This window comes from Podarcis gaigeae, assembly GCF_964106915.1.
Source record: "Podarcis gaigeae genome assembly, chromosome: 13".
Lineage (NCBI taxonomy): Eukaryota > Metazoa > Chordata > Lepidosauria > Squamata > Lacertidae > Podarcis > Podarcis gaigeae.
Genome location: NC_139689.1, coordinates 27701219 through 27713162, shown reverse-complemented (window position 1 = coordinate 27713162; position 11944 = coordinate 27701219). Strand labels below are relative to the sequence as shown.

The 11944-nt window shown below is 42.4% G+C and overlaps 1 protein-coding gene across 1 annotated transcript; it reads left to right on the top strand.

Annotated features, from left to right (window-relative positions):
* Positions 1-2466: 2466 nt before the first annotated feature.
* On the top strand, positions 2467-11220 carry LOC310830569 (vomeronasal type-2 receptor 26-like; the record flags this gene model as incomplete). Its single annotated transcript, XM_083710351.1, has 6 exons — positions 2467-2726; positions 3572-3863; positions 5541-6410; positions 7289-7516; positions 9550-9676; positions 10319-11220. The coding sequence occupies 6 exons, from the start codon at positions 2467-2469 to the stop codon at positions 11218-11220; spliced, it is 2679 nt and encodes an 892-aa protein (XP_083566477.1).
* Positions 11221-11944: the final 724 nt, after the last annotated feature.

Here is an 11944-nt window from a genome sequence, read left to right as displayed (position 1 = left end):
GAGTCAATCACCCATCTACTACTACCCTCCTGAGAAAAACCCCACCCCACCCTCCCACTATATACAAGGGTCTGGTGACTTCTCTTTCAGTGTATCTGAAGAAGTCTGTATGCACACAAAAGCTGATACCAAGAACAAACTTAGTTGGTCTCTAAGGTGCTACTGCACAATTTATTATTTTATTATTTTGATATTTCGACTGTGTCAGACCAACACGGCTACCTACCTGAATCAAAACTTTATTTTCCTGTCAGCTTACACCCAGTTACCCTGGCCACCTTCCAAACCCAGTCTCTGTTTACATCTGCGGGCAGGAGGCAGAGATCCTTCTCTTGCCTTGCCAATGTCTCTCAATGGCCCTCTATTGTTCCTTAATGGCCCCAGTTGAGCCAGGTCATTTTGCATAGGCTAGCCCAGGAATTACTCTGCAGCTTGCATTCTCCCTTCATAACCCAAATAATCAAAATCCTAGTGTAGCCTTCTTAGACTTTACCGATTGGTTGGGTGAGCGTTGCTTCCGGAGAGGGAGGAAGGAGTCAAAAGACACAGAGGTTGGTTCAGAGAAAGAGTTTTTTATTTCTGCTCTCCGGAGCAGCAGAAAGGCACTTGCGTGGTCAGTTCACAGCAAGCACACTGAAAGAGAATTTTCATCCAGTATATATTCCCTCCAGACCCCCTCTGCCCCTTCCCCAGGAATCCTGCCTCGTGAGTAAGTTGATCTCCTTGAACATCCTTGAGCATAAACAGATATTCCGGTTCCTGTGTGCTTATCTTAGGGCAAGAAGGTCACCCAGCTATAGGAGTTTCCCCTGGTGCCGTCTCTGGGCCCGGGGGCTGACAGGCCTGACAGGCAAAGTCTGTGCGTCAGCGTGGCCAGGATATTTACAACCTACAAGATAAGAATCAGATCTTCCATCGCGTCTCCACTCGCTCCACTCGGAACTGACAAGGCCATCCATCACTAAGCCTTCCTGGACTGATAAGGGAGAGGCTTTGTTTGTACAGCTGGGTTCCTGTTATACATTGGCTCAAGTGCTCAAGTTAATGGATTTTAGCTAATGGACCCCTGAAGAAGGAATGCGGGAGTTACTGGGGCATGGTTCGGGTCGCTCTGCGTTCAGGCTTGGGTAACCTGTTCCTTCACTAGTATTTATTAATTTCTAGGGTTTCAGCCCCCCAAAAAAACTTTTTTTGCTTTGAGTGCTACTTACATTATGGATAAAAGTCTGTGTGGGTCACAGAGCAATGGCCACGACTCTTGCCTTTATTCCCATGCAACCTGTCAAAAGTCAGATTGTAAGCAAATTGTGTTTCTGTTTGCATAAGTTCATCCGGAAGCAGTAGTACTTCATAAGTAAATACATACAGTGGTACCTCTGGTTGTGAACAGGATCCGTTTCGGAGCCCCGTTCACAAAATAAGCAGAATGCAACCCGTGTCTGTGTGGGTTGTGATTCGCCGCTTCTGTGCATGCACGTGACATCATTTTGAACATCTGTGCATGTGTGAGTGGCGAAACCCGGAAGTAACCCTTTCCAGTACTTCTGGGTTGCCACGGGACGCAACCTGAAAAGATTTAACCTGAAGCAAACGTAACAAGAGGTATGACTGTATAAGAATAACAGAAGGATGCTTAATAGCCTGGAGCCACTGGGGGAATGTCCAATGACTTAGTTAATAGCTCTCTAAGAGGAAATTAATCATTCTACAGGGGGAAAATTCCTAGCAGCTTCATCAAACATGATGCAACTTAAAAAGCCAATCATACTTTAAGGGCTAATCACCCCTATCATTGTCAAAATTACTGGTTTCCATCCTCTGACATAATGGATTTCCATAGCCCATTAGCAAGAACAACAATCAGAATCTGGAAAAAGCTATAAAACCCTTCTGTTATTCAGATGCTGATGTAGGTATAGGCTCTGTCATTGTTTCTACGATGATGTCCCCTTTAAATGATGGTGTACACTTCCACTGGCTGACTTCACCATGATCCTTAAGCCACAAATGTAAACCATGAGTATCCCTGTTTCACATTCTTTGTAATTACTCTGTTCATCTTCTATTTTTCTTCCTGCTTCCTGCTAATCCACTGCTTCTCTTTCATATACTTTGTATTTTGGGGGGCAAGCTGATAGATAATTCTCTGAGAAAGCCTTTCTACCATGGTACGCAAAGGACAAAGTTATTTATGTCCATAGATGAAGAGGGTAAACATACGATTTTTCTACATTTAATAGAAAAAAGTCACTCAGTGCTGGATGATAAAGTGAAGTGATAAAGAAAACAATCTGTTCAACGACACTGGTGTACAATGAGCCATTAATAAATATATGACTAGAGTACTGGCACACATATTATCCCACAGATCAAGCTATAACCAAATGTAGCAGCAGAATCAATCACAATTTAAGGAAAATTGTAGCAAAACTGGTCATAGTCTCATATGATGCTGTAGATAGGAACATGGGAATCTACGTTCGGAGGGGACTTTTTGTCAACCAAATTGTGCTGGTGGTGATGCTGCTGCTTGTAACGCTGTGTCATACTGTATGCAAGATCCATTCTATTAATTGTTCCATATTTGATGATCCTCATCCTATTCCTCATGAATTTTACCAACCAGGAGATTTTGTCATTGGTGGGATTGTTTCTCAAGTCTTCTTCCTCTATAACAACCTCTCTTTCACGGAGCAGCCAGCACATATATTGATTGATGAACCAATGTAAGGCATCTCCCCTTTTTGCCTCATATTCTATAATAGTTCAGATCGCAATGACTGAGAGCTCATCATTAAGCAACATTACGATCCATAAAAATGATCCGTTATCTTTTGCTTCAGTTGACTTTAAGTAATTATATATTTCTTGTTTGATTGAAACTGTTACAGAGTGCTTTTTTTCATAGTAAATCCATCCCTGAGACCATCTACTGCTTATCACCCCACTATTCAGGGGAAAAAAATCAAAATCAATCCACAGCTCACAGACAAGGTAGGTCAGCCAACAGTTACTACAGCAGAACCTTGGTACTCAAACATTTTGACTCCCGAACCCCGAGAACCTGGAAGTAAGTGTTCTGGTTTTCAAATATTTTTCGGAAGCCAAACGTCCGATGCGACTGTTGGCTATTGTTTCTGGGGTGCCGGCGCCACTCAGAAGCCACACTATGGTTTCTGAATGTATCGGAAGTTGAATGGACTTCCGGAACAGATTACATTTGAGAACCAAGGTACCACTGTATTTGGCCCTGAAGCAACTACAGATCAAAATGAGAGACAGGGAGGGGCAGAGGGTGTGGCTGTAAGGAAAAGAAGAGGGAGAGAGGCAGCCATTCAGCCCTTAAATAGGGTGGTTCTCCCCTCCCAAGGCACCAAGTGTGTGCATGATTCAGAAGTGCTATGCAGACTGCCTCTTTCAGTCTGAACAGGCTTCATATATGCCCCACTGGTGGACACCAAGGTGGAATGGGCAGCGGAACAGGGCACAGTGGAACAGAACAAGTGGGGAAAATCCTTTCTCCTCTTGTTTTTCTTATTGCTCCATTAAACAACTGTAGCTCTTATTACAGATCAGTACCTAAGAACTACCAGCATATTCTGGCATTAGCATTTGCTGTCAAAGAGATCAATGAGAATCCCAACATCTTATCAAATATGTCTCTGGGGTTCCGCATCCTCGATAGCTACTATTCTGCAAGGATGACCTATAAGGCCACCCTGAGCCTGCTTTCTGCACACCATAGATTTACCCCAAACTTCAAGTGTGACAACCAGAGCAATCTGATTGCTTTCATTGCAGGATGTGTCTCTGAAATCTCTGCCAACGTGGCAATCATTTCAGCAGTCCACAAGACTCCACAGGTAAGCTGTCAGTATAGAGGTTTGTAGGTTTCACAATAATGCCACACCATTACGATTTCAATCAAGCATTTGAAAAGTTCCCCTATTTTATATTTGTTAGGAAACATACTAGAGGTAGGTCATAATGGTAAAATAATTATGAGATGAAAGACTAATGCTATTTTGCATTGCAGTAATAGATCGATAGTTTTCAGGTCATGGGCAGTAAAGTGATGCCCTTTTCTTCATTGTCCTCTTCTGAACCAGTTTCAGTCTACCTGGATCTTTCTTAAAGGGAGATGGGAATGGGAGAAGGTCGAGGAAACTGGGTATAGTTAACTGGGAGAATAGGAGAATTATGGGAAATGATACATAATGAACTGAAAAATATGTTCGAAAGTACTCCCCCCCCCCCACAGAGTCCTTTCTGTTGGGGATAATTCAGACTGAAATTCCCAGGTGTCAAAAAAGGTTATTTATGTATGCCACTACTGCGGCCCGTGTTTTGTTAGCCCCCAAATGGAAAACGAACGAGGTCCCAACCAAAGAAGAATAGCACCTTAAATTGACAGAATATGCGCAGCTTGCAGACTTAGCATATAGAATAAGAGAACAAGAATAACATATGGTTAGAGAAAATTGGAAAACGTTTATTGAATATATGGGAAATAACTGTGTACAGCTGAAAACGCTGGCAGCATTAAGATAAATTCAACAGTGCAAATAAGTTTTGATCGATGTAATAATGGAATACTGAATGGTATATGTCAGGGAACTGCCATCAGTGCCGGAGGGAGAGAGCAAAATCCAGAGGGATTCCAGAGAGCATTCCGGGATTGGGAGAGGCAGCCCATCTTCTGGGGAAGAGAATCAGCATAGCACCAGTGGAGAAGGGGGGCAGATGGGGGAAGCGGTGAGGCGGTCCCATGACTCCTTGCCGGGGACCAGCGGGGAGAGTAGAGGTCCTCCGCTGCCTACGCCCTCCTTGTGCAGAAGGCTTTCGCGCAGAGAGAGTAGGAGACTAGGCGTCAAAGAGCTTCTTTGCTGGAAGAAGTTTAAGAAATGCCCACTGACGGATTCTGCCAGCGATTGAGACAGCCATGGGTGAGTGGCTGTCCGGACAGAAAAGGTTCACTCAGGCAATACACCCAGGTGTTTGCACCGGCTTATGGACGAGCAACCCCTAGAACCATTACAGTTTAGTTTTTGTAAAATATGCAGGGATTTATGATATGCAAAATAAACCATGGAAAGAGAAGAGAAGTTAATGATATCTTAAGGATGTAAAAATGAGTACTTTAAATTGTAAAACAGAAAATTTAACAAAAATTATATATAGAGAGAGAGAGAGAGAGAGAGAGAGAGAGAATGCGAGTCTTTTTGCTGGAGGTGCACATTTTAAGCACTCTTCAAATGCCAAATATCTGAATGGTCATCATATCAAAGAGGGCCAAGACTTGCATTCTCCTGCTCAAGGAGTCAGGACCATATTGGGTTGAAAATTATGAGAAATGTATTAATGGTAAGCCCAATTCAAAGAGAGAATGAATTACTAAAGGGTAATAGGTGACGGTTAAGAAGAGGCTTAACAACTATTTTTGTTAACTGCTGATGGCCTAGTAGATTCTAACACTTTGATAGCAAGATTTAACACACTCTTTTATCTTATGTGAAGGTTGCTTATATTCTTTATTTCAGATCACTTATGGGTCATTTTTGACAGCAAAACGTACCAAAAGGCTGTTCCCCTTTTTGTACCGGATGGTACCCAATGAAGGCCAGCAATATGTGGGAGCTGTACGGTTATTTCAGCATTTCGGATGGACGTGGGTTGGGCTCTTGGCTGTGAATGATGACAAAGGGGACCGCTTTTTACAGACAATGGTGCCACTGCTTTCCCAAAACAATATCTGTTATGCCTTCATAGTAAGAATACCAAAACGTTCTTTTGTGGATGAGTTGATAGCCTTGCTTATACAGCGGCTGAGAAGCTTTCACATTATCACGGAGAGAAAAGCCACTGCAGTCTTTGTATATGGAGAACCTCCATCCTTTCAGGTCTTGAGAGTGTTGCTGTTTCTGGCACCTTTCTCGTCACTGCCACCTTTCAATAAAGTATGGATTATTACATCCCACTGGGATTTTGCATCTCTCTCTGTTCAAAAGATTTGGGAAATACAAGCCTTTCATGGCTCCATATCCTTTGCAGTTCACTCAAATGAGCCATCAGGATTCCAAAAGTTCATTCAGAAGATAAGACCATACTGGAACAAAGAAGATGGGTTTATCAAGGACTTCTGGAAACAGGCATTCGACTGTTCATTAAAAATGTCTAAATGGGAGGAGGAGGAGGAGGAGGAAGAAGATGGAAAAAAAAGTTGCACTGGGTCTGAAAAGTTGGAGAGCATTTCTGGAATATTGTTTGAAATGAGCATGACTGGCCACAGCTACAATATCTACAATACTGTCTATGCTGTGGCACATGCTTTGAATGCTATATATAAATCCAGCTCCAAACTTAAAAGGTTGGTCGGGAGACATGCATTTCAGAATATGCAACCATGGCAGGTAATTACAATTCCATAATTTAGCAATAATAACAAAATAGGCTAGTTTATGCCCCAAACATAATATGAATTCTTGAACTTACATAAAACAGTTGCATCAGGGTTTTTTGATGTGTGTGTGTGTGTGTGTGTGAGAGAGAGAGAGAGAGAGAGAGAGAGAATTTTGATACATAGGGCAAACCACATAATATTATGGTGATTTCGTCCATTATCTGGAATCTAATAGAGAGAAATGACAGCCAGAAATAGAAATGGAACAGAAGTGTTGGTCATTAGTTCTGTGCTTTATGTTTTAAAATGTTATGATATTTTAACAACTTTATGGTACATAGCCATGAATTTATGAGTTGGTGATTTATTTATTTATTTTTATGATCTTTTTTATTCAGTTTTACACTACACATTTAATTTGAAACATTAGACATAACCATCAGCATTTAGGATTCCCTGAATCAGACTTCCTTCTGCGATTCCATGGTTTCCATTTTCAATCTTTTTCAACTGCATCATATACGGTATTTTCTCTGTTTTTCTTAAAATAATCCATTTCTACCTTAGTTTTTTGTACATTACAAGTGTTACTCAAATCCTGCCAAAGTTTTTAGTTGTTTACAGTGTTCTCTTAGGTAGTTTGTAATTTTTCCTCATTCCTTATTAAAGTTTCTCTCTTCCTGGTTTCTGATTTTCCTGGTCATTTTTGGCGTAGTCCATCATCTTCACCAACCATTCGTGTCTGGTCAGGACATGAGTTGGTTATTTATTAATATAAAAATGAATAAATATACTGTCTGAAAAAGGGCAAGACTTCTAAGAGGTCTAAATATTAAAATTATTTCAAGAAACTGTTATTCCCTTGTTAACATTCTTTTTTCAAACTAGGTCCATTACTTTCTAAGAAGAACCATATTCAACAACAGTGTTGGAGACACTGTGCATTTTGATGAAAATGGAGAATTAGTTACAGGTTTTGATGTTACAAACTGGTTGATGTTTCCCAATGGTTCAGTGGTTAGAGTGAAAGTTGGAAGACTGGAACCTCGGGCTCCTCCGGGCAAAGAGTTAATCATTAATGTGAGCCAAATTGTGTGGCATCAAAGCTTTAATCAGGTGAGTATATCAAAGTGAAATATTCAGTTTTGGCCAGTTCCTCATTCTCTTCAGCTGATGAATTGCGCTAGTTAGCATTATTTTTAAATAAAGCAAACCAGAATTCCTTCCAATTTTTGTAAAGAAACTATTTTAAATTGATGGAATCAAATGTGTCTGGCTCAGATCTATTTTTCCAATGTAATGACTCATCAGGTTTGGCCATTCATTCCAGTATTTTTCACTGAAGACTGAAAATAGCAGCCTGTAAAATATGTGGGTAGAGAGTCGTCTCTAAGCCTCCTATTTGTAGTCCAACATGTTCATGATGGCAACAGCTCCTTTTTTTTGCCACCATCTTTAATTAGAATATCAGGGCTGCTTTTTAGTCTGCAAATGGCAGAGCATTCAGCACAGCTAAGACTGTGTCATAAACTGGTACCATTTGCTGGTCATCTCAGCATGTGTGGAGAGGCAACAGAACTCTGAGCAGAATAATAATCCAGTGTTCAAACCATCTGGAGAGATCTATGCAGAATTCCTGAATCTTTCTGTTTGTTTTTCTTTTGCTGTTTTTCAGTGTGTTGTCCAGTGGTCAACAGTAGTTGGTATTTGTGCACTGATGCTCTGGTTATGGTAGAAGCATCCCTAAAGCCATGGACAGCAGAACATAGATAACAATATCTTATGCTGATAGGCCTATGCTAGACATTTAAATAAATTGCATAGATTGCACACTCTGTTGATATTTACATGACTTTGTAGTATTTTTTTTAATGCATAAATATTTATGCATGCATAAATATTGAAAGCCTCCAGGTCTCCAGAGGCACATTTGTGTTTTTGGTGGCACGGAAGAAGAGGTCCCATAAAATGGCAGACACTATTGACTGGACCAGTGTGTAGCAGGCTGGATTAACAATATTGTTGGCTGAGTTTCTCAGGAAGTCCCACAAATGCCTTGGCATTTTTGTGGCATATGGTCTAAGAATGGAGTCCATATAACCAGACACCTATACTGGCAAGGGTGGCCTGGAACATTTTGCTTCTGTATGCAAAATGCCTCCCCACTGCTGCTTCCCACTGTTGATGCTGCCATACCCCACCCCCTGCAGATTCAGGGTCCCTTCTTCCCCCTCATGGGCTGCCACCCATGCCGTCCACCACCACAACTGCATCCTCACCTGTGGCTGCACCCATGCTGCTGCCACAACAAAGCAGCAGCAGCAGCAGCAGCAGCAGCAGCAGCAGCAGCAGCGAGGGGGCAGCATTAGTTGTGAGGGCAAGAGCACTGTTGCAGCAGTGGTGGTGGCAGCATGGGCAAAGTTGCAGAAGGGGTGGCAGCAGTGCAATAGTGAGGGAAAGGATGGGGAGGGGAGTTGGTTGGATCTGCCGCCTGAGGTAAATTGGTTCACCCTACTTCATACAAGGGGGATGCGGGTGGCGCTGAGCCTAGGGCTTGCTGATCAGAAGGTCGGCGGTTCGAATCCCCGCGATGGGGTGAGCTCCCGTTGCTCGGGCCCAGCTCCTGCCAACCTAGCAGTTCGAAAGCACGTCAAAGTGCAAGTAGATAAATAGGTACCGCTCCGGCGGGAAGGTAAATGGCGTTTCCGTCTGCTGCTCTGGTTTGCCAGAATTGGCTTAGTCATGCTGGCCACATGACCCGGAAGCTGTCTGCAGACAAACACCGGCTCCCTCGGCCTATAGAGCGAGATGAGCGCCGCAACCCCAGAGTCGTCCGCGACTGGACATAACGGTCAGGGGTACCTTTACCCTTTTACTTCTTACAAGCACCAGTCTTGTCTACTGGGATAGTTAGTACCAGTGCCTGAAACTATGGGATGCCCAGGGTTGATTGGTTTGTGCATTTTGGGATGCCTGAGTTAACAATATTGTTGGCCGAGTTCTGGGAGTTGCAGTTTTGGGAGTTGCAGTTGTGGCCCATGGATACATGAAAAATAGTTTAGAGTTTGGTCTCTTCTTTGGTCTTCAATGAAGCAAACTGTGTTTAATAGACGCCTTGCTGCTAATCACACCTTCATATTTCCATGCAGGTGATGCCAGTTTCTGTATGCAATGATAATTGCTATCCTGGCTATAGTAGGAAAAAGAAGGAGGAAGAGAAATTCTGCTGCTATGATTGTGCTCCATGTCCAGAAGGGATGATCTCTAATCAGAAAGGTATAAGGGATAACCAATAAATTTCACAAAAGACACAGGGAGCATAAAACACCAGCAAAATACATAGGAAGCAAAAAAATAAATAAATACCCAATTCCTTTTTGTTTGTTTGTTCCTGGTATTTCTTGCCCCTACTTCATCTTAAGGTCCAGGGGCAAATTACATAGACTAAAAATACAATTACAAAGAAACCATAATATACATATAAATATATAAAGTTTTAGTGCCAAATACATCTCTGTGAGGAGGGAGTTTTATCATTTGGGAGCCACCACAAATAAGGCTCTTTCACAAACCACCCAATTCTGCCTCCATATATTTAACCACCTTTTCCAAAAAACCTGCCAGTAGCTCCTTAACTTTGATCCCAATATCTTCCCTCTCCTTCTCATGAATCACCCTGAATTATGGAATTACTGAGATACAGAAAAACACATAGCCGTTACATTACCACAGCACAGAACGATGTGCAAATTCAGAACCATGGGTACGCAAAAAGATGCAATTTCTATTTTCTTTCTTTCTAGAGCTAGTAAAAACAAAATCAAAAGCATACAAATTCATTGATTGTTGTAACTGATTCTTACAGAAAGATGTAGTTTGGCATCTTGAAATACTTATTATAACTTCATTTTATTTCAGACCTGGATGCCTGTTTCAAATGTCCAGAAATCCAGCACCCCAATATTGACCAAACTCAATGCATTCTCAAGGTCCTAAGCTATCTGTCTTATAAAGAAAATTTAGGGATCATCTTAACTATTTTGGCTATTTCCTTTTCTTTGATTACAAGTTTAATCCTTGGAACGTTTATCAAGCACAAGGCCACTCCAATTGTCAAAGCCAACAACCAGACCCTCACCTACATCCTCCTCATCTCCCTCCTCCTTTGCTTCCTTTGTTCCTTGCTTTTTATTGGACAGCCTGGAAAGGCCATCTGCCTTCTGCGACAAACAGCTTTTGGTTTAACCTTTTCTGTTGCCCTTTCCTCTGTGTTGGCAAAAACTATCACTGTAGTCCTGGCATTCATGGCAACTAAACCAGGATCCGAGATGAGGAAATGGGTGGGAAAAGGACTAGCAAACTCTATGGTCTTTTCCTGTTCCTGCATTCAAGCAGCTATTTGTATAGTTTGGCTACTTACTTCTCCGCCATTTCCAGATATGGACATGTACTCATCGAGTGGGGAAATTATATTAGAATGTAATGAGGGTTCACCTGCTATGTTTTCATGTGTGTTGGGATATATGGGTTCCCTTTCCATTCTCAGTTTCATTGTGGCTTTCCTAGCCAGAAAGTTACCAGACAGTTTCAATGAGGCCAAATTTATCACTTTCAGCATGTTGGTGTTTTGCAGTGTTTGGTTAACTTTTATTCCAACTTACTTGAGTACCAAAGGAAAATACATGGTGGCTGTGGAGATCTTCTCCATCTTGTCCTCTGGTGCTGGATTACTGGGTTGCATCTTTTCCCCAAAGTGCTACATCATTGTGCTGAAGCCTGAGCTGAACAGCAGGGAACATCTAATAAGGATGAAGAAGTGAAGTAATCTAAGTTCATCTCTTCTTTGTGCTCTTATATATCCTTCACTGGAAATCGTGTCCTCCAAATCATGGAGAGCCACTTGTTGTGGTGAGCTCACCAAACTGCCTTCTTGTTGCTGGGGCAGACCCATTTGGATGACCTCCTCACCTCATTGGTTGCCCCTTTGTTGCTGGGGAAAATTTTCTGTTGGATGGGTTTTGATTGGCAACTAAGGGGCTATTTCAGGGGCTGCACAAGGCGAAGTACTTTCTCTTTCTCATCGTGCAGTGGATCTCCCACCCTCCCTCCCTATAATTTAAGGTTGTGTTTTTGACCTTGCTATGCCTGTCTAGGGGTGGTCTGTTTTTGGAGTAGGGGCCCGGTAGGAATTTTGCCACTTGGCTGATTGGCTGGTGCCATTTGGTTTTTGCCTACCATGTAGCAAATCGTCACAACTTTGTAAGGTTGGCAGTTAGGCATTGGTTCATTTTTGGTGGAGGGGATTATGGATTGGCTGTGCCTGCCCTTCATTTTTGTTGCTGCTGCTAGGGAATTCCATTAAAGGAATCCAGGGGCTCAATTTGCTCTGTCCGATCCGCTTTCAGGGGTAGGGTCATGCCAGAGTACCTGGGAGCATCTGGGGGTAAACTAAGAGGCGGAAATCCGCCTCTGTGCTCCCCCAGTATGTTTTCACTTACTGACCTCTGGAGGTTCCAGTTGTCAGTCCTGTTCCTGCTGGTGCAG